The sequence below is a fragment of the Argiope bruennichi genome, chromosome 2 (assembly GCF_947563725.1).
Source record: "Argiope bruennichi chromosome 2, qqArgBrue1.1, whole genome shotgun sequence".
Taxonomy (NCBI): domain Eukaryota; kingdom Metazoa; phylum Arthropoda; class Arachnida; order Araneae; family Araneidae; genus Argiope; species Argiope bruennichi.
In genome coordinates, this window is record NC_079152.1 from 138,950,477 (window position 1) to 138,974,682 (window position 24,206).

The 24,206-nt window shown below is 30.6% G+C and overlaps 1 protein-coding gene across 3 annotated transcripts in view; it reads left to right on the top strand.

Moving 5' to 3' along the window:
• LOC129957336 (xaa-Pro aminopeptidase ApepP-like) overlaps positions 1-23,723 on the top strand; it is a 124,190-nt gene extending 100,467 nt beyond the window's left edge. For all 3 annotated transcript variants that reach the window (XM_056069629.1, XM_056069621.1, XM_056069636.1), the window contains exons 13-20: positions 3,101-3,250; positions 3,360-3,420; positions 4,444-4,513; positions 4,733-4,837; positions 7,072-7,143; positions 15,931-16,007; positions 19,029-19,127; positions 20,313-23,723. In XM_056069629.1, the coding sequence (XP_055925604.1) occupies positions 3,101-3,250; positions 3,360-3,420; positions 4,444-4,513; positions 4,733-4,837; positions 7,072-7,143; positions 15,931-16,007; positions 19,029-19,127; positions 20,313-20,519 (841 nt within the window). In that variant the 3' untranslated portion in view covers positions 20,520-23,723. The remainder of the gene's footprint in view (positions 1-3,100; positions 3,251-3,359; positions 3,421-4,443; positions 4,514-4,732; positions 4,838-7,071; positions 7,144-15,930; positions 16,008-19,028; positions 19,128-20,312) is intronic.
• The last annotated feature ends 483 nt before the right edge of the window (positions 23,724-24,206 follow it).

A 24,206-nucleotide genomic window follows, 5' to 3' on the forward strand; every position in this document is an offset into this window, starting at 1 on the left:
GCCTCTATATATCGGTTGCTAAATATCTCTTGATCGAGAACGTAGCCCAAGTATTTGGCATTTTTTGCATAATTTAATTGACAGCCATTCATAAAGACACTTGGTTGGTAGTTGTCTGTTGGTAGTAAAGAAAGTCACCAAGGACTTTGAGGTATTGAAAGTCAGTTTTTGTGTTTCAGCAATAGCACATAAGGGCAGAGTTGAGGTTAGATTCAATTCTCCCTATATCAGAGGCAAAATGCCACAAGATGTCATCGGCAAAAATTCCCACGTTACAGTAGTTTCTGATTACCTCTTCGATACCAGCAATATATAGAGAAAACAATAACGGGCTCAATACTGACACCTGTGGTAATCCATGTCTCAGTCCAAAAGGGTTAGACAAAGTGTTTTTGTATTTACTCCAATCGATCTGGGCTGTAAAAAGTCAGAAATCCAAAGCAGGGCTCTTCCTTTGATACTAAAAACATCATAAAGTTTCGTAAGGAGCTTTTGTCTCCAGACTCTGTCGAAAGCTCTACTCATGTCCAAAATGACAGCCGCAGTGTGGTTTGTTGGTTTTAAGTTTTGAGAATCTTTGGCATTCTGGAAAAAGAATAATATCTGATCAATCGTACTACGTCTTTTTCTAAAGTCATATTGCTCCTTTGGGTGCAGTCCGTTTGAGGACAAATAAAAGTTGAACTTGGCCAGGACAAGTCTCTCCATGAGTTTGCAAACGAAAGATGTCAACGAGATGGGCCTAAAGCTCTCCACGGAGCTAGAGTCCTTTCCAGGTTTTAGGAAAGGGATATTTATAGCCTCTTCCACTCCCGAGGAAGTCGACCCAGTTTCCATGAAAGGTTAAAGAGCTTCAAAGGTCTTTGTTTTCTCTGAGCACCGAGTTGTTTAACCATAAGTCCATGGATATTATCTGGTTCCGGAGATTTTCTACAGTCCATTGCCTCAAGGGCAACATCCATTTCGTGCATCAAGAATAGATCATAAAAAACGGGACTTCCCAATAGAGAGGTGCGACATTATGGACCTTTTATTTTATTTTTTTCTTTTTTTGGCTTTGTTTTTAATTGTTTATTATCTCTGGCAAAGCTCAAGTGGCTTATGCTCAATTTATTGAAGATAACAACTGTTAACAAAGCACCTGTATTTTACATAGTTTTTCAGTTCATCAGTAATTATTATCCTAAAACCTTTATCCTTATAGACTCTCTAATAACTCTTACCTTAAACTACTGGCTCATGTACGAAGGGGGAAAAATCAGAGTAATGTGTGGTTTAGTCAAAGTTTTATCAAAAAAATAATGTAGTATTTGCTGTAACTCAGCAGTCATCAATACTAGAGAAACTAAATTTTGTAGATAGACACTCACTTAACATATGATCAATTTTCACTTTTCTGTAGCCATTTTTATTTTCAAAATTTGAATGCCCATTCATAAAAAGGAAGAGACTGGATAATGACATTATTTTTGTCATGACAGTGTTGTCATTTTAAACTATGTCTCAACCAAATAAGATTTCAGTTGTCTAAACTTACTAGAATGCTAGTGTTTGAGGATTACATAGAAGCTGTAGTCATTAGTATTTTTATGTGTTCAACATTTGGTCAATATCATTATGAAACTTATGTGTAACTAAAGCCTATACAAAATACATTGCAGCTTGTCCAAGATTGATCAGAATTGTTCTTTGGTAATGATTTCAGAAAAACTGTAAAAATAACTTCTTGTAATTCTAAGAGCAGGTCTCCATCAATTTGTTGCAAGACGTGGTTTCAACAACAAGATTTTTTCAATAAACTGATCCTGAATGTTTTCAATCAAGATCTGTTCAGAAAATTCAATTTACTTTAGGATTGTCATTTTGATCATTTATGGTGACTTATCTACAGTAACAAGAAATATAATTTATTTATAGGTGGGATAGTACAAAAAAAAGAAAAAAGAAGAAGGAAAGAAAGAAAGAATTCTTATGCCTACATCATTTCATTTCTCTAGTTATTATTATTACTGAATTACAATGGGCTGTGGGTCATTTTTTGTCCGAATTTTGTTTTTATGTAGTTTGCGATCTTTAATGTTTATATATAGCACAAGTACAAAAAAATTCAGTTTTTATGAGGAATTGCTTGTAAAGAAGGATAAAATTTAAGAAAAGCTGGATTTGCACAAGTTACTGAAAAAAAGAATCCGATTATCTTTCGTTATTGAACATATTAGAAGTAGAAAGTTGTGACTTTGGTAGCTTCGATTATCCTACTATATACTAATCATCATTATGAACTATTAGTTGCAAGTAATCTTAATAATTATTTTGCTTTAAGCTACTTTACTTAACTTGCTTAAAATGTTAAATTAAAGAAAGTATACTTTAATGTTTCAATCAACATTCTGCTTGTTTATTGTTAGTTCAATGTAATACAGGAATAAGCTATATCTCCACACTGTTGTTCAATATTCTGAATGCCATGCAATACTAGAAAAATATTGTAATACCATTTGGTATTTCAAGCTAATAGGGTCTTTTATTCTTATCATGAAATATTTTCAAAAAAAAAACTTGATGAAATATTAATTTTTTTCACCAAGAGTTTATTTGGAATAGATGACGTAGTTTTCCAGTACGTATATGTTCTGTAGTATATTATCGAGAAAAAAATATTATATTGTGATATTTTCTGCTTTTTCTGTTTAGCGTGCCAGGTTTTAGCTTATTACTTCTTTTTGAATAATATTTTAATTTAACACCCTAGATTTTCTGTTTGATACTGTTTCCCAGTACCACCACAATATTGTATAATATCTGGGAAATACTGAGTAATAATGTGAATACTGAGGCGTACCGAATGTCGTATAAATTATATTGCACAATATAGAATAATGATATTCAAAAGACACTGAATTTTTTAAAAGCATTAATATAGTAAATTCTGGCACAAAGGATATTAGTTATTACTTAATAAATCATTTAATTTTGGGATTATATTCCAAATTATTAATGAAAATAATTTTTCATTAAGACGAATATTGTATAATATTGTAAGAACAATATTGAACAATTTTATTTGACAATTTTGAGATATGCTGTTCATTTATTTCAGAGAACAAGAAGGATTCCAGGGCGAAAGTTTCACTACAATTTCTGCTGTAGGTCCAAATGGAGCTGTTATTCACTATCGTCCACAAATCATTAGTAACAGAAATATTAATATGAAGGATCTGTTCCTTTTGGATTCTGGTGGACAATATCTGTGAGTATTCTGGGATATTCTCAATATGTAACTTTATTGTAATTTTATTGAATTTAGTGATTTCTGATTTTTTTCTCTCTCTCTCTCACTTTTTCTTTTGTATATGCAGGGATGGTACAACAGATGTCACTCGCACTTTTCACTTTGGAACTCCCACAGAATTTGAAGTGGTACAATGTTGCTACATTTTTTTAGATATGAAGAAAATTGTATAAACTTGATTTTAATTATTTCATGTCTTAAAATTTAGAAAGTTTAATTAGAAATCAACATATAGAAATCTAGAGCATAAATAATTTTCATACATTTATAGTTTTTGTTGAAAGATATTTTATCTTTCTTAAAAGAGCTTTAGAAATTTATTTATTTTTTAATTTTTATTTAAAGGAGTTTTATTTCTTCATTTGTCTGGCAACAAGCAAAATTAAAAAATCAGAAATTATAAAAATTATTTTTATGTAATTTAAATTCTAATATCATCATTTGCAACAATCTGTTTTTTATCTTGTTTGTGTTCTATCTCTCTTATTTTTAAAAAATCGATTTTTACCATTTTCTGAGTGATATTATTATTAAAAGGAAAATGAAGTGTAAAATCATTATTTTTCCATTTTGTTTTCACAGCGTTATTTTATGTTATTGTAATTAAGATTTCTTTTGCCTTCGTTATATTATGAGCTACACCAAGTTATTTCTGCTCCTGGATGATAAAGAAAAAGAAAGAATTGTTGCGACTACAAAAAGCTGAGCATAACAAAAATTTTAACATATCGATTTTTACTGAAAGTTCAGAAAATAGGAATAAGAGCATTTTCTGTTGCAAATATATGTATCAAACAAGAAGTATGCATCTATAGAATTCTGATCGATTCCTCCTTTTTGGTGTTACTTTCTACCAAATTGGCTGGATAGCTAGGAATCTAAAGTACAATTGAATTCCCCCCCCCCACTCCCTATGAATTATGGTCTTGAAAGCTAGATTATTGTTATGTAAATTAAATACAGGCATTATAATTATGCTTTGAATGCTTATATTATTGATTAATAATAAACCTGAAACTCAATTTTTGTTTAACAGGTCTGTATAAAAATGAAAATTGAAATTTTTCTTTACAAAGAATTTTATACTTTTAATTAGATATTTTATTTTAAATTTTATTACATAATGTTTTAAACATTCTGTCTAATACTAGGCTACTTACACAAGAGTTTTAATGGGAGCCATTGATTTAATTACTGCGGTTTTTTCAGAAAAAATTAAAGGTAAATATGGTTTTAAAATTCTTTCTATTTTATTTGCCTATGTGTGTGGTAATGTTCTGTATTGATTGCAATTTTTGAGCTTTAAAGGTTTAAAGTGAGCTTTTAAAAGCTTAATTAAGTGTTTTAAATGTAAGATATGAATAAGCTTAAAGAATTTGTTTCATTTTTGAATATATTAGGGGCTCTTTAATTTTTACCATTATATTTACCATATTGCAGATGTTGATTTAGATATTTTAGCAAGACTTCCACTATTTCAAATTGGATTAGATTATCTGCATGGAACTGGCCATGGTATAGGACACTTTCTGGGTGTGCATGAAGGTAATTTTTTCGAATCCTGATTATTTATTTTTAATTCTAAATTTTGTCTAATGAGACTTTTAATTTTTTTTTATTTAAATCTGAATGCAAATTATCATATCTTAATGTATTTTTTTTTCTAAACATCAACTTTTCAAAGCATAATTATTAATTTCACTCCTAGCAAAAGTTTTGTATTTCATTTCCTGATTTTTTTAAAAACATTTCTCTGTTAGCATTTAAATACTTCAAATATATATCCGAAATCCATTGAGGTTTCCCCGTACAGATTCGAATCCTGTCGACTCTTTAATAATGTAAGCATTATTTTGTTTCAAGCAGAAGGCAGGTTTGAAGACATAGATGAGACATTTTATCCTTTTAAAATTCATTTTAATCCATCGGGAATGCATAATTATTTACAAGCAGAAACGCGGACAAGGCACGTCCGCCACAGCGTGGCACAAAAGCAGAAGTGGGGAACAAGAGAGAAATAAATTATCCCTCGTCTTATATAACCTGAGATTTTGATAGGGAAAATATTTCTTCATAGTGCTAATATATTAATGATTCTGATGGGGATTTCTGACGCATGTCAATCACAAGTAAAGGAAACACAGGGATATTTTAAAAAGAATTTGCTTACTGGACAGTTTTCTATCTCATCAAGCAGAGCGTGAGAATGTCTCGGCGTTTAGTCGATTCAGCAATTTTATAAAGCTTCTCTTGAATTAATTAAGTAGAGAAAGTGGAATTGGATCAAGAAATAAGAGAATATTTTAGAATGAAAAGATTTATAAAATTGCTGAATCGACTAAACGCCGACACATTCTCACGCTCTGCTTGATGAGACTGAAAACTGTCCAGAACTGCTAAGATTTTGAAATAGGTGACTCATTTGCTAATTTTGATATCTATACGCTATAGCTTCGTGCTGGGAATTACCTGTAATGAAAGTGCGTAGCGACCGCATGGTATTGACATTCTGGCCGGTAACCTTATGGGACGGCATGAGAACAAAATATTAGTGCTTTTATATCATATTTTTTAAATAAAATATTATGAAGGATCCAAAAAAATTATATTAAACTTCTGGTGCCTTTCATTCCCGCTACGCCATTGTTGTAATGACTGAATATATGCGTTCCAAAATAATTTTCATTATTTCGTAGTGTAATTTGATATCTCTGTATCTACTAATAATAACGATGAAAAAGTATGTATGTGATTGTTGGCGTTTCTGTGGACCGACCGTTTGACTTAATGCTACCAAATTTGACATTTTTATACATTATAAAGTGGAAATGTACCTCTCAGAGCGATTTTTTAAAATTTCAATTAATTAAAAATTAAGCGAAATTTTGGCATTTTATCGTTATAACTTCCCAACATATTACAGCATAAAAATAATTTTTTAATCATTTGAAATTTTTTTTTTAAAAAAAATTCTTTCTTGTGATTCCAATGTAATAATTGTGAGAATTTTTCTTGAATTTTGGTAATTTTTTTTAAAAAATATTTTTCCAAAATTCCAAATATAGATTACATTAATTTCCTCAAGTTCAAATCATTTTTATTATTTCATCGAATATTTATTTAACCGTCTACTTTTCTTCTATTGTTGAAAGTTAAAAGATATTGTTTAATATCTGTGTTGTTTATAAGACAAATAAGTAAAATGAAGTTGCAATATCGCAACTTCGATAAATGAATTTAATTATTTACATTTATAATAGCCCTATGATAGGATGAACTGTCTCCATTGAAAAGGTTTATGTACGTCCTTACCAAAACTTAAGACGATGAAAGCAATACGGCTTTATTGGCGGATAATTTGGTGGAATCATAGACATGAAGTTATATCTAAACTTGAATCAAATGTGATTAAATATTACCTGGAATCAAATGTAACCAATATTCTTGAAGAACCAGCTGGTCATTTGATGCAACTAGTGATGTAGTATTTTATGCTCATATTCCAAAATTAAACATAAGTATAAGACTATGAGCAGTGCTCATATTCCTTTACACTGCTCACATTCTAAAAATGGAAGTACATATCTAATTATCTCTGTGCAACAACTACTTTTCAAAAGTGCATCTGAAGAATTTTTTTCTGTAATGTTTGTGAAATTGCTATATCTCAAAATGTGTATTTCGACATTCATTCCTGATTATGTGACTCATTCAATAAGCACATGAAATTTTTTATTTGTTATGACTATTTTGAAAGCATTCTGATTTCCTTTTGCCAGGTCCTGTATCCATTTCGAAAGCTGGTAATGGCAAAGGTTACGCATTGAAACCAGGAATGTTTCTATCTGATGGTAATATTTTAAATTCTTTAATAATGTTGAAAATTTCTGGAAAATTGATCTCATAACCATTGTTTTTTTTTAAAAATAATTAAGATTCTTAACGTTTTTATTAAATTTCTTTCATTATCTGCATTCTAATGCAAAATTTTATTTTCTCGAATTTTTTTATGTTTGTAAAATTTGTGATTAAGTGTTTGGAAGAAAACTGTATAAAGTAGAACTGTTGAGACTCTATCTGAATTTCATTTCATTCAGTCGTTTCTCCTCTAATAAGATTCAAAGATGTGGGTTCGTAATGTGAAATAACCCACACTCGTTGTTAATCTGACTCCCTTTTATTCACTCTCTCTAATTTACAATTCTATTTACCTGATATATATATAATTGCTTGCTTTGTATAGTTGTCATATACAAAAACATACATTGGGGTCGTGCGCAATTAATTCTGACTTAAGAGTTCTGAAAGCAAGTTATAGCTCTAGTATGATTAAAGTTAAAACTAGTTTTTAGCCAAAGGCGCTCGTAACAAGAACTCCAATTATATGATTTTGGAAAAAATGCATTTAAAAACGGGTTAAAATTGAAAAAAGAATTTGAGAGCATCATTTTACTGCTTCCATTCTTAGGTGAAGGAGGTTCCAGAGAAATGAGAGCTTTATTATTGCGCAAAACTGAGAATGTAACTGCGCAAACAATTGTAGTATTTTCTTTATACTGTATATCCCAAGAAAAGTGAAACAGCTGTTATAGCTCTACAGTTATAGCTCTAGTATGATTAAAGTTAAAACTAGTTTTTAGCCAAAGGCGCTCGTAACATCCTCCTACCTTTTGATTTTTAAATTAGGTGGATACAAAATCAAAATAACTCAAAATTAACAAAATATTGCATTAAAAATATTAAGAAATCAAAACATGAAATGTACATATTTGAAAAGTATATAATAAAGTTCAAAAGTTAATTAAAACGTGAAGTTTTAACTACTCTTCTTCCACTTCTAGTTTTTGTTTCACAGTCGTTATTTTCTGAGCTCGGGATTTTGATTTCTTCATACGAAGTATCCGATTCGTTTTTTATCGCAACTGCAGGATCGTCATTGTATAATTCCAAGGGGTATAAATATTGCACGCACAAGTTCTCCACTCGCTGATTTTAGCTTTACTACTCGGATGCAACCATCTTTCCCAGGAAACACTTCGATAATGATTCCCAAAGGCCAGTCTAGTCGCTTTTTGATATCACTTTCAATTATAACAATATTTTCCACTTGCACAGATTCTTTTCTCTTTGTCTTCTTCTGGATTAACAAGCTTAGATATTCTTTTCGAAATCTTTTCCTCAAATCCTCTCGCAATTTTTGTTGATACTGATATCGTTTGGAGATATTTACTTTATCCAAAGTATCCAAATCGGGAACTCCTACCTTTGTAGTCTCTTGAATGAACATCTAGGGAGTCAGTGGAGATAAATCCTTCGGATCTTCCGATAAATAATTCAGAGGTCGAGAATTGATGTTGGCTTCTACGTCACAAAGAATAGTAAACATTTCTTCGTAATGAAGCGATGCCTTTCCGAAAACTCTCCTTAAAAGCTTCTTTACCATCTTAGTCATGTTTTCAAAAAATCCGCCCCACCAAGCAGCTGTTGGGGGGTTAAATTACCACTGAATTCTTAAGACGGAAGCGTCATTTACAATCTTGTTCCAATCAAGAGAACCCATCAAATTATTTGTTCCAGTAAAATTCGTTCCTTTATCGCTATATATAGTCCTAGGTCGCCCTCGTCTTGCGACGAATCTTCTAAAACCTAAAAGGAATCCATTAGTTGAAAGACTCTGTATTAATTTCAAATGGTTGGTCCTATATACAGCGCAAGTAAAAAGCAAGATCCAGGCCTTTTTCCCATCCTTTAAATGAAGCGGCCCTGCTAAATCCACTCCAGTGACTTCGAATATCAAGGCTTCCCGTACACTGTCTTCCGGCAGTGGCGCGGTAATTGATTGAATTTTCTTGCTCGTATATCTTTTGCATCTTATACACCTTGAGAACACTTTATGGATAGTTTTTCGGCCTTGCAGAATCCAAAATTCTTGACGGATATCTGTTAGGACAAGTTGAACTCCAGCATGGGAAGAGATCAAATGATGTTCGAAAATCAATCTCTCCACTAATGGGTGCTTACAAGGCAATACTAGAGGGTATCTAAAATTTTCTTCATCATCTCGTCTATTAATTTTAGTTTTCAATCTAATTAGTCCATCAGAATCACTAAACACACAGAGTGATTTAAGTTTTGATCTTGCATCTTCGTTATTAAAGGTTTCTTGTTGCACAATTTGTATCAAAGGTTTCTTGTTGCACCTTTTTTTCGGCGGCATCTAGTTCTGCAACAGTTAAAAGATCTTTCATCTTGTTAATTGGATTTAGGCAATTTTGTACAAATCGTAGCATCCATGCTACCATTCGCACAATTTTTGAATATCTTGAGAACTTGTACAAATACTAGGATTTATTCAGATCTGTAGATTTGACAAAAGTTACGACCCTCTTTTTCCTTTCTTGGAAAAACCTCTTCAAAATTGTATTCTGAATCTGTCGCTGGCCATTTTTCTTCTGGAAGTTCCAACCACTGTGGACCCTCCCACCATCTCGATTTCAAAAATCCTTGGATTGAACAACCACGGGAAGGGAGATCATCAGGATTGCAAGTCCTTGGGTGATGCTTCCAAGCATCCTTTGAAGAAAGACTTCTTATTTCTCCTACTCTGTTATTCACGAACGTACCCCAATGATCTTCATTTTGTATCCAATAAAGGGCAATAGAAGAATCTGTCCAATAAAAAGTAGGTACGTCTCTCAAAGACATAGATTTTTTAATGTCTGTAGTTAACCTAGCTCCAATGCAGCATGCCAATAATTCTAGACGAGATATTGTAATGACCTTTAAAGGTGCTACTCTACTTTTTGCCTCTATAAAGTATATTTTGACTTCTTCTTCCAAGGTATTTCTCAAAAATACAACAGTACTGTATGCAGCTTTGCTTGCATCACAAAAGGTATGAAGACTTAATCCTTCTGTGCAGCCATTAATCTTTACACATCTAGGGATCTTAACTTCAGGCAGCAATTTCAAATCAACAATCAAAGTTTTGAATTTTTTTCTGAATGTCATCTGGTAGAATTTGATCCCACCGTAAGTTTCTTTTCCAAATATTTTGCACTAAGAGTTTTAAACATATTGTCACCGAACATAAAAATCCCAATGGATCAAATATCTTTTGAGTCGTTGACAGAATATTTCTTTTACTGCAAACATCAAAATTAAATTCAGCATTTTGTAAATCACAGAAAAGGAAATCTTCATTTCTATTCCATAACAGTCCAAGTACTGAGGTTGGAGCGGTTGGCTCATCCCGACTTAGCTCCCTTGTATATTCCCAACCTCGAAGATCAAAACAAGCCTTGGAAAGCAACAGCTTTGCTTCTTGGATGAATCGGGTAAGATCATCTGCATTGTGCACGGATGTCACACAGTTATCTACATAAAAAAAAAAAAAAATTCTTCAATATTTCGGTGGTTTCAGAAAAGCACTCTTTAGTTTCCTGTGGATGATTAATCAAAACCGCTGCTAGGAGGAAAGGACTACAAGTGACGCCAAAAACAAGACGGCGATGACGAAGTATCTCAAATTTTCTTGTTTCGTAATCTTCCCACCAAAGAAATCGTAAAACATCTTGATCCGCTTTTACAATTGAAATTTGAAGAAAGGCTTTTTTAATGTCAGAAATTACCTCAATGTCATTTTTTCTGAATTTTCTTAAAATGGGTGGAATTTGCTCTATTAAGTTTGGTCCCTTTTCCAGACAGTCATTTAAGGACGGAACTTTCTTAACTCGACAAGAAGCGTCAAACACTGGACGTACTTTGGTGGACGAGTTTTTCTTAAAAACACCTCTGTGTGGCAAATAATAACTTGGATTTCCTTCCTCTATTTTGGGCACTTTCTCTATTATATTTTCTTCGAGCCATTCTTCAAAAACAGCCTCATATTCTGCATATTTCTTTTCGTCTTTTAACTTTTGTGAAGTACGGATACAACGTTGTTCAGCTGTGGATCTATTGTCTTGTAGAATTTCTTTTGCTTCTATCCAAGGTTGCTTAACTATGTATCTGCCATTTTAATCTCGATCCACTGTTTTCATAAAATGATCCATTGCGTTTCTTTTCATTTCTTCTTTAGATTTAGTTTCAACAGGATCTGTAATACCTAAAGTTTCTAATTTCCAAAGATCAGCGATAGAGCTATTTTGTATTAGCATTGAAGTCACCAGATGAGTGGAAGTATTTTCTCCTTTTCCTCCAAAAACTTTACCCATGATCAGCCAACCAAATTTTGTTTCATATGCTACTAATCCACATTTCAGAGCATATATATTTCCTAAAAATAACTGTCCGCAAAAGTCAGTCCCTATCATCAATTCAATGTCAGGACAATCTTTGTCTTCATCAGAGAGTATTATATTCTTTTTCTTTAGCTCCTTCTCCCAATTTCCTTTTTTGATCCGAGGTATTTTTCCGCATATAATTGGTTGATCGAGAACTTGCATATCGTAAGTAAATCCCGTATTCAAATTCTGAAGGGTTATTTCATATAGTCCATGATCTTGTTTTTCTAACGTAGATCCACCAAATACCGAATGTATGATATTTTTAACTTCAATGGGTCTCAGATTCATTTCTTTAATTGTTTTCTTTAATAAGTATGATCGCTGCGAACCACTGTCAATAAGAGCTCGTACTCTGCGTGTTTTGCCTTCTGATTTAATATTAACTTGCAATGTTTGAAGGAGAACTTCTTCAGCAGCACACTGATTGGATAAATTGACATTCAGATTCTCTTTTACCTCAGGTGTTTTGACTTTTGGTTTGTTTGTTGGCAGTTTTGGACACATCAAAGTCCAATACCTCTTATTACAAAGCAGGCACTGTACATTTGACTTGCAAATTCTTAATGTATGGCCAGGCTTTAAACAAGTGAAGCAGCATTTTTTATTTTTCAAAATCTTTTGTTTCTTCTCAAAATCAAATTTTTTGGCATAATAACATTTTTTGCTCTCATGAGTTTTTTCACAAAAAACGCAGATGGTAGTATGTTTTCTTTTTTCTATACCACCTGAAAACAAATCTGTAGCCGTAGCCACAGAATCAGAATGTAACACTCTTTCTTTCCTCTCATTATACACCTTCGGTGCAAATCCTGTTTTCGCTAAGCGAATTCTTTCTTCACCTTCTATTTCCATTTTCAGAAAGAGTAATAAGTTTTTCAGTTTTTCTGTATAAGCATTGCTTTCCGAGTCATAATTTGCTATTTCAATAGAATTACGTAACCATACTCTGAAAATATCTTCAGGTATGCAGGATTCCACGAGGGGGAAAAGCATTGCTGAATACTTGTCTGTTGTTAATCCAATTGATTCTAGAGCTCTTAAGTAAGTTTCTAATTTATCATAAATTTGTGACGTCCTTAATTTTCTTTTAGCTTCTGTAGCATTTATTATAACTAATTTTAGTAGCTCACGAACGTAGTACTCAATAAGCAACTCATCCTTTCCGAAACGCGATTTTAAACTTTCTATTGCCTTGAAATAATTCGCATTTGTTGGAGGATAACTGTCTATGATTTCACGTTCTCTAGTTCCTTCACTTACACATTGGATCAAATATTGAAATTTGTCTTCATTTTCTAATTTATCATCATCATGAATACGTTTAAATTGACTCCAGAAAGCCAAGCAATTCTTAATTTCACCGTTAAATTTAACGAGTTCTATTTTAGGTAACTTAAGTTTTCGTTTAATTCTAGGAGAAACAGAACCAACGCTTTCCCTTTCAGCGTCAGAAAGTTTAGTCGTATATATGTCCACATTTACTTTCGCATCAATCATTTTTGTGCTTTATTCCTCGATTTTCATATATTCATCATCATACTTTTCGGTATTCGGATTTTCCAGAAGAAAACTACATATTTCATTATCTAATTTGGCCAAATCCGAATAAATTCGTTCCAAATTGCCGAAAAGTGATATAATTTCTTTTTCCTGAGGTTCATAAACCTTCAATCAGAACATTATACGTTTTCGTAAAGTTAGATCTAATAGGTATTCGCTTCTTAACGAACCTCTCCATTTTTACTCCACTACTCAATTCTTATTACAAATAAAAACAGACGTGCCGTATTTTTAGCAATCACGTTCGGTTTCACCGCAATGTTGAGACTCTATCTGAATTTCATTTCATTCAGTCGTTTTTCCTCTAATAAGATTCAAAGATGTAGGTTCGTAATGCGAAATAATCCACACTCGTTGTTAATCTGATTCCATTTTATTCTCTCTCTCTAATTTACAGTTCTATTTACCTGCTATATATATAGTTGCTTGCTTTGTATAGTTGCCATATACAAAAACATACATTGGTTTCGCGCGAAATTAATTCTGACTTAAGAGTTCTGAAAGCAAGTTATAGCTCTAGTATGATTAAAGTTAAAACTAGTTTTTAGCCAAAGGCGCTCGTAACAAGAACTCCAATTATATGATTTTGGAAAAAATGCATTTAAAAACAGGTTAAAATTGAAAAAAGAATTTGAGAGCATCATTTTACTGCTTCCATTCTTAGGTGAAGGAGGTTCCAGAGAAATGAGAGCTTTATTATTGCGCAAAACTGAGAATGTAACTGCGCAAACAATTGTAGTATTTTCTTTATACTGTATACCCCAAGAAAAGTGAAACAGCTGTTTGTTTCTGTAAATGCTTCATTTCCAATTACAAGATTTCTTGAAATAAAGGGAACAAATGTATGAAAATGCATTGACTTCTATGGAGAGCGATAATAAAAAGCTTATAAAATATAAAGTTTTTATACAGCCCCCGTAGTGTAAAAAACATCAATTAGTAAAATGTTTGTATATAATCGCCATTTTATTTAGAAAATAAGCAAAAATATACTTATTTTTAAAATTAAGGGCCTAATCAAAAATTTAAATCAGAACATTTATTTCTAAAATGCAAATTCATTCAGTACAAAAAACTATCGTATGGAAATATTTGTGTAGTAATGCATCATCCAACTAGCTATTTGCTATTCATGCATGCTGCTGTTGACTTTGATTAGTCGACAGTTTCAACTTCGATTTTATAACGAAGAGAATCAAATTTTGGAGAAAATGAATGTTTGCGCCATGAGATGAGATATATATGACATTATATATTTCAGAAAAGTAGTGGAGGATCAAAAAAGGGAAAAATTTTATGCAATGTCTGCGTGATATTAAGCTTTTCAAAAGAATCATATATTTCAGTAAAGTGAGACGTTGTGAAAGACCATATGGAATCATAATGTTGTCTCGTATGCAAAATACGGACGACGACTTTTTTTTCCCCGTCGTTCCTCCGATTTTTGTTTGGCAATTTATGCTAATAGGAGTCGGAGGTGCAAAATTCTTCTCAGATTAAGGGGAAAAAGGGCAAGAGAAACTGTCAATTTTTAAATAAAAAGTGGCAGTAAACCCTTATTTTTAATATTTAAAGTTTCAATAAACAATATTTCGTCTATATAAAAACATATATACATTTAAAAATACTTTGAAAATTATTAAAGCAAGCAAACATTTTGTAGCCTGGCGATACTGTTAAGAATTCAGTTAACCACGTGGTCTTCCTGGGCGGAGCCAGCTGCCAATCATGTAAATGTTACGTGGTCTCCCTGTTGATGTTAGTATATATATATATATATATATATATATATATTCCAGTAGAAGGGAACTTGACTCGTGTATTAGGGGGAGTGTGATCTCGGCTCTCTCTCTCCCGAGAAATTTTATGTGTAGTTCTATAGGCCTACTTGATTATGGCGTAATCATGTGCATTTTGTTGTTATCAATAAACCATATAAAAGACAACCTGTGTCTGTAAGTCATTTCACCCAGGCAACAATCTTCATTATCAGTAATTATTGTGTTATCAAGAAAAGCAACAATAATTTAATAATTTACTGGTACAGTTTTTGAAGAACAACAGATTTTAACTAACATACATTTTTTTTGATAAAGAAAAATTTTTTTATTACAATAAAAGTACTATCATGTAAATATACTGTACTGTATAAAATGTAATATCCATTATTATAAATAAATGCAGTATTTTAATGAAAATAATATTGAGTTGCAAAGAAGAAATACCGAATCAGAACAATTAATTCATAGAGAGTACAATTGTATATTGCAAAGGTATTACAGTTAGAGGAAGAGCAAGTTGAAGCATGGTGCTATTAATAAGGACGCAGTTGAACTACTTGAAGTAAATCATCAAAAAAATATTCTCCTAGAATGCCCTGAAAGAGACTAACCTTGCCCCCCCCCCTTTACTTTGTTTTGCTTATATTTGTGAAATCCTCCCTTCCATACTTGTTCTTGTGATTTATGTTTTTTTACTATTATTTACCTTTCCACTATATTTGTATTATGTATTCAGAATTGTTCTGTATTAGATTATACTTACTGGTTACTTCAAAAAATATATGTCCAAAATTTCTGGACAGTTTTTTAGTAATGAAGATTTCTGTGTTAAGGAATGAAAGATAAACCTACAGCTTTTATTTTCATGGATATTGCTTATCCTTAGCTGCACTTTGGATGCAATTCTTACTTTAAATATTCATATTATTCTTTTCTGAACTTACTATCCAGAACATGTTTATAATATATTATGTACGTATGTGTATTCAGTTGTTTTTATTTTTTGTAGAACCTGGTTATTATGAGAAAGGTAAATTTGGAATACGACTGGAAACAATGATGATGGTCATCAAAGCTCATGTACCAGTAAGTGCATTTGTTTAAAGCTATTATATTTATGCAAGAATTAAACTTGTACAACCAAATTAATCAGAATGGGTTTTGTTTCAAATTGTTATTTGAACCAATCTTTTAACAAATTCAGTTAGAAAACCACAAATAGAATGGGACATAAATATTATTATTAAATTAAAACAGTATATTATATAATATGTAAACATAATTTTGCAGCTGCATGACCGAAAGGAAGAAACTTTTGAAATTAACTTCAATTTAATTTTTATAGAGGAGAAGCAGAGGTCATAATTTTTATAGAGGAGAAGCAATGATAAAAAGTCGCTTGTTTACATTGTGATTAGGGATAGCAATACCGAATACCGGTATTTTGAGCCATTTTACAATTTTGTAATACCGGTATTCACAAGTTTAAATACCGTTTTTTCGGTATTTGCTAGAAATTTTTAAAATTGTCTCCACTATATGTTCAGGGATCGCCAACATAGCAAAATAATATATGGTTTTGTTTTTATGTCTCCCTAACGGGCGAAATTAATTAGATTGTGAATACAAAGTTGCATCGTACAATAAAGAGAAGTGATAAAATACTGCTTGGCAACAGATTGCAAAACCCTCAGCGCTTTTGCGCATGCGTTAGGATGGGTTTAATTCGACAAAATATGGGTTTCAGTACGATTTTTGAAACTGAGAAATCCAATCATAAATAATATAAGATATATATAAATAATATAAAAAAATAAGGAATTCAATTTTAAAAAATTTGCCACTTAATATTGTAATTCTGTCATGCGTATATATACATTTATATTAATTGTAATTATTTAATAAAAAGTAAATAGAATTAAAAAAATGTGTTGACCTAAATAGAAATTGACTTAAAAATTTATATATATATATATTACTTGTTAATATTTAGCCTTCATTGTATGTATTTAGAAGAATCTTAATTATTTCTCACTTTCTTCATTAATCAAAGTAATGATTAGGGATTGCAATATCGAACCAAAATTTCAATTCGGTATTTTTTAGATCTTGATACCGGTATTATAAATTTTAGAAAAAGAAAGAAAACACAGGTGTTTCTTTGCTTTATTTGCCAGTTTTATTAGACAGTGTAAATATCACAAAACATAATTTGTAACTTATAAATTATAACAGTATATAAAGAATCACAAAAAAGTAAAGGAACATCTTATTTATTTAAGTCACATAAAAGTGTAAATATCATTATTCAGTCTGTGGTACTATTACAAATTTTTGAAATGTGATCTTAAAAAACATAATGCATCCATCGTACTGTCATTAAACCTGGAACGTAATTTTGTGCAAACATTACCACCTGTCGAAAACGCTCTTTCGGCATCTACTCTAATTGGTGGTACTATTAGGAATGCGCGATATACTTTTTCCAAGTATTTACTTCTAAATCCCTCATCTTCAAATAAATCGATTTCTCGTCGGATGGTTTTGGATATAGCTGATTTCTGTATTGTATTTTGGTTCGTTGAAATATTTTTTATTTATCGCTAATTCTAATTTTTGTTCAAGAGACAATTCCTTTTCACTGTCGACATTAGTGTCATCATAATCTTCGATAACTGTACCGAATTCTTCTAAATGTAGATAGGTTTGTGGGTAAAAAATTTTAAGAAAATTGACTATAAACTTAATCAGGTTTGAATTGGTTATTTTCTTTTCTTCTTTTTCATTTTCATTTTTAAAATCATTATAATTATGTAAATACCATAAGACATTTTCTATTTCGGTGTGCCTTTCTTCTGTGTGATTTTTCAATGTAATATATAATTCTTCAGATAGTGATGCGTGCTGTTCTTTCAGTGACTGCAACATGAAATTTATTGTTGCATTAGCTGTTAATAAATTAGAATCTCTCCGACATAATGCCTCAGTAGTCAGTTTTATTGGAAGTAGAGCTGATACAGTTATAGATATTAAGTCGATTTCACTATCTGAAAAATTAATTTACTGGTTTAAGTCGATTATTGCTTTTTGGATTGGGTTTCACAGTTTCAAAAATCGTTCCATCATTAGGAGTAAACTGTTTCAACGTGTTTTAGAATCTAATATTGACATATATTATGTTTTATTTTCAGTTAGTATATATTTTAGTAATATGTCATGTTTTATAGGGGAACGTTTAAATATCTTAGCAATTTTTCGAATATAAATTATAGAAAGCAATTCTTGATGGGTTAATATTTCATTCTCATTAGCAATATCTTCTTCAACAATTACATTGTCATTATCTTCATTGTCAGTATCACTCTCACTCTTACTCTCTTCAAAGTTGGAATCCGATGTTTCTATATCCACAGTATTTGGATTCTTCTGTTCTTTATTTTATTTATTTATTTATTTATTTGGTATAATACTCCTATAATCTCCAATAATCTATTCTCCTTATTGAATTCCATAAGCAATTCCTGATTTGCACCAATCAACTTTCCAACTTTTTTCATAATTGTTGCTCCGTCAGTCGTTTTGAATAAAATATCTTCTTTCAAGGATAATCCATGTTTCGCTCATTTAGATTTAAGCAATTAATTAGGCCATTAATTAGGTAATTAATTTCGCCCGTTAGTGTGACATAAAAAAAAACGTATGCTATTTTGCTATGTTGGCGATCCCTGAACATATAGTGGAGACAATTTTAAAAATTTCAAGTAAATACCGAAAAAACAGTATTTAAACTTGTAAATACCCGTATTACAAAATTGTACATATGGCTCAAAATACCGGTATTCGGTATACTGGTATTACAATCCCTAGTCATGATATAGAATTCAAGATATTGTAGCTGTTATCAATGTGAAATGTATTCTTAAATTTTGCACTTTGTTTAAGTCACAGATTTCATTACATTTTTTCGACCAAGTTGCATATTATCTTTGTAGTAACTACATTAAAATTATTTGTCTATTATTTTATCTAAACTCTGTTACATTTTCCATAAGATTAAAGTAATTCTTTTGGGTGATGCATGCACTAATTATTATGTATTATTTTCAGCATGCCTTCAATGACATGAAGTTCTATACATTTGAGCCTGTCTCATTTGTACCTTTTGAACCTAAATTGATAGATCTAAACCTGTTGAGTGTGAAACAAGTAAGAATGTTTTATCTTTTGGTATATTTTTCAAATTATTTTTTACTGAAAATATTTAAAGAAAAATATTATATTTCATTATGAGAGTGTAACTATTTAATCAATTTTTCTTGTATGCATGCATACATGAAATACTAGTATTGAAATTGATCCACTTTATAATGAAACTTGCAAGCATCACTGTTTTACTTGAAACAAAGATCGCTGAAATTTACACTGTTCTCAAAATTCTTATGGTGCTTCAATATCACAGTTAATGAAGCAGTCACAAGCAGACTGTAACTTCTGCTCATTTATTCCCACCACTTCAGAATCTCACACCAGACTCCCGTTCATATTCGATTTTTGCTCTTGATATCATGTCAGTGGCAGTAGTGTTGTTTTATTTACAGTGGCCAGGTAATAACACTTACGGTTTGTTCAGACTATTTCCCCAGTCTCCATATTGCTGTATAAGGATTTGGCTTAGTGATCCATGGTTTGAAACTTATTGTAGATATGCCATGTATATAGGCATAGTACATGCTAAATCTACCGTCAGTTATCAATGGCCTATCAAATCATCGAATATTTCGTTCAGGCAAGTATTCTTGTGAAGCAAATGATCAGATGCTGCCATCACCGCTTCAAAACATCTTTTATGTAAAAAAAAAAAAAAAAAAAAAACAAGATGCTAAACACATAATTTGCAACATTCAGTGGAATATTAAACTATTATTGTATGGGTAAGCAATCTTTGGCACTTTTTTGTTTAATTAATCTGAATTTTGGCATACGGTTTTTATCATTAAAATTTACTGATCTGTATCAAAATGTGGATCAAATAAGCCAATACCAATAAGTTATATGTCTGTGTCTTTGCTTGTCAAACTGTATAATTAAAGAATGTGTCAACTTCAAAAATGAAATTTGTTTTTGCGATCCTGTTGAAAATGTTTATCTAAATTGCCCTTTTTAGGCTCAATTGGTAGGAGGGAGAAAGTTTATTTTTCTTCGTTATGCTATTCTATTGTACGGAAATTTAGTGGTTAACCTTCCTTCTTGCACAAAAAGATTCTTTTGTGGGAGATGAATAACTTTGCAGATGCAGCTGAAAAGACTTCAAATTGTGGAATTTGATGAATTTATCGTTAAGTAATTGACATAAAGTATATTTTGAAGCTGATTTTCCGTGTTTCATTTTAGAAAGAGTTTTTGAACCGGTTCAATGTTAAAGCGAGGAACACCGTTGGGATCGAGCTGCAAAAGCAAGGCCGCGAAAGGGGCCTGCGTTGGCTGCTGTCCAGAACAGAACACATCCCAGTCAATGACTGTCGAAATCACTCCCCGGGTGGAATTGAACCGTGCCATTTTATGATTTTATGTTTAGTTGCTAGTTTAGTCTTCTGGTGATCATTGTTTTGTTTGTTAACATCTCAGTTGCTGTAACATCCACATAAAAGGACATTGCGCGCTTCATGATATCCATAGACATATACCGAAGAAAGAATTTATATTAATTCTGTATACATTTGATGTTTGCATTTTATTTATGTTGTATTAATATTTATATAAATTATATGATTTAAATTTATTTTTGAAATCTAATTTTTATAATGTTGATTAATAAAAGATTTTATCAGATAAATGGTGACACTTTTGGGTATAATATTTGTTATGTACCCAACAGTTATACTATTGGGAATAAATTTCAGTATGCCCATTTTTAGACTTAACTTATATTTTATAAACCCAACATTTGAAAAGAATAATAGAAAAATTGCAAATACTTCATTGTTTGAAAGTGAATTTTTGCATTAAATTGTGGCATTACACAATTTGTACTGAGTTTCAACAGAAACTACTTACTTTGAGATATTTTATAATACTGAACCTTGAGTCCATAAAATGACATTTAGTATCCAGTTATGTAACTTGTGTTCAAATGTGGCTCTGAAAAAAAGAAATGCATGTTAAATTTCTGATACAAATTATTAATTGTGTTTTCTTTTTACTTTAATTATTAAGAAATTTTTTTTAAATGATTGTTGTGTGCGTGTGTGTGTGTGTGTGTGTGTGTGTGTGTGTGTGTAAAACTAAAATTAAAATTCTGACAAAATATGCTAAATGGAAATTATTTGTTGTTGCATTAAAAAAAGGAAGAGTGTTAAAAGTGGAAATTAGAAAATCAAACACATTCATATTCTTATTCTTGCTAAAGTATCTAAGGTTGCAAATACCTTCATAAAATCTTCTGTGGTATTTCACTATTTTATTGAAACTGATTGCTCAATTAATTGTTAAAAAGGAATGAAATTTACTTGGTCTAAAATTTCCTCCTAAAATTAATTTAATTTTAGAAATGGTGTAATACTGCATCGTTATACATTATCATTATTATCAGACCATCTCAAATTTGAATGTGCATCTGCTTTGTAACTTGGAGATTGTCAGTTCTGTCTCTCTCCGAAATATATGAGTTCCTAATAGCAAGTTCACATTATACTTAATTACCATAATTGATTGATTCGTCTGAGATAATTTAAATAATCTTTGCATCAAAAATTGCAGTTCTGCGCATCTTAAGTAATCCCTTGCCTCCAGGATGACTGAGTTTCATATAGGTATCATCAATTTTAATTCTGTTACTTTTAAGGAGACTTCAAATGCTTCTTTAAGGGGATATGCTACTTAAAAATTTGGCATAATATTGATATCCATTTTATTAGCTTATTCTACATTTTTGCTCATTATGTGAAAGTTGAATGTTATATCTTTAAAATTTCGAAACTGTTTAGATTTTTGTTTTGTTAACAAATGAAATACTTATTTAAATGAGAATTTCTTCCATGTTGGGTTTTTTTATTACCATCATGTTATAATAATTCTGAGGACTTTTTTCCGGTTTAATAGAAAATTTTCAATTTATTTATATTTGTTTATCGTTATGGGCATAAAAGTATGTCTGCAGTTAGCAAGTTCTCTGTTTCGCTCTCACTTTCTGTCTATCGTATATAATTATATATATATATAACATATTTTAGTAGCCAAACAGAAATAAACTTTTGAAATTTTAAAGATCTGGGAGGCATATCATTTACAAGAAGTGATGATGAAACTGACATTTGTTTACATTGCGAGACAAGAGCAAAGGAGAGCGACATTTTCCATTCAGTGGTTTTTACTATGAGATTCTGATAGGAATTTCTTTGACATGCGCAGGCTTAGGAAAGGGAAATTCAGGTATTTTTAAAAGAATGTTATAAACATTAAAGATTTTTATCCCTTCACTTGGAGCAGGTGAACCTACTGAATTCAATAGTTTTAAAGAGCATGTGCAAAATTAGTTTAATAAAAAGCGGAAATTGGATTAGTAAATAAGATAACATTTTAGAATGAAGTTTTTATAGGTTAATTTCAAATGAAAATGAGAAAATTAAGATTTAATTTAGACTAAAAAAATATTATATATATAAGTAATTAAAAGATACATAATGAAATTCCAAATTTTCTTATTTTTTACTATACGTAACAGTAGAAATGTTATTTTAATATTAAATGTATTTTCAAACCCATACACAATTTTCTCTAATATACTTTAGTGTATCTACAAATGTAGTTTGAAGTGTATATTCGAAAAAGTATTTGAGAATTGATTTTTTTAGCAGTTTTAATTTTTTTCTAATTTTCAATATTAGATTACATTGTTTTGAAATTCTGTTTTCATTGTTTCATTAAATATTCAATTGCATGATTTTTTTTGTTGTTGTTGAAAGCTAAAGAAAAAAGATTCTGTTTAATATATATGTGTAGTATACAAGACAAATAAAAGAATGGCTTATAGTACCGTGAAATTTAAGAGGGAGGAATCGTACACTTATATTTTTAAAAATGCTATGATGTCATGGGACTAGTCTCTGTTAGAAAGACAGATATGTAAGACAATTAAAATAACACAACTTTAATGTATAAAAATTTATCAAAATCGCAGACAAGAGGTTATATTGACACGATTTAACTGAAATGAAATTTAACCTATATTCCTGACTAACTTCTGGTCGCTAAAGATAACTAGCACTTAAAATTAAGAAAGAAAAAATATGTTTGGAATAAAATGTGTTCTCTTAAAAAGTGATCATATCATTGGTTTGTAATCGTGATATCTGCACCCATGAGGATGTCTAAAATCACATTGAACAGAAATATTGTTCAGATATTTGTTTTATCCCTTATATCTTATGTTTCATTAAAAATGTTGATTCACGTCTTAAGTTTATGGTTTTGTTGTGTTATTTATTTGATAGTCAAAAAGAATTAAAGTTATTAGAGAATGAAGTTTTTTAAAAAACTTGAAGATATATAATGATGGATAATAAGGGTGTTTAAAAAAATGTTAATATACTCTTTGGAAGTTATTTCATGTCAGCATTTTGTAAACATTGTATAGACTTTGTCCTCCTCGTTTAATTTTATAGGCATTCATTTACTAATCTATGAATAATGGACAAGTTCTGTTTAAACAATTTTAATCCTATATGTATTGTTGGACTTCATCTCATCTATTTTATCTATGTGTCCTTTATTCATTGATATTTAGAATATATTTATTTGTTTGATTGGTAGATTTTCGTGTTATTCTCCTTTAAGATATATTTAAGGAACGATTGTTTTATATTGTTCAGATTAGATTCTTTTAGTACAATCGTATTTTCTATGACTGATATGCTAGTTAATGTTCTGAATAATTTTTGCATTTTCTGTTATATTTGATATTTTTATTCAAGCTTTATTTAATTGTTTAACAAATTTAATCTTCCATCCTCCAAATGCTGATAAATTCACTATTGTGATTAATACTATTTGACATAATAGGATAAATGATATTATTTCATATTTAAAATTTGTTTCACAGGCCATAAATTATATGAAATTTTGTTTAATTTTTGTTATTTAGTTAATAATATGAGCAATACAAAGTGGAACATTTCAAAAATTTTAATTGATTTTATTAATTATAAACTTATCTTAATATGATCTTACTCAACTCCTTGACTTGAGGTTAATAAGTAATTAATAAATAAGAACTTTTTCTAGAAAATG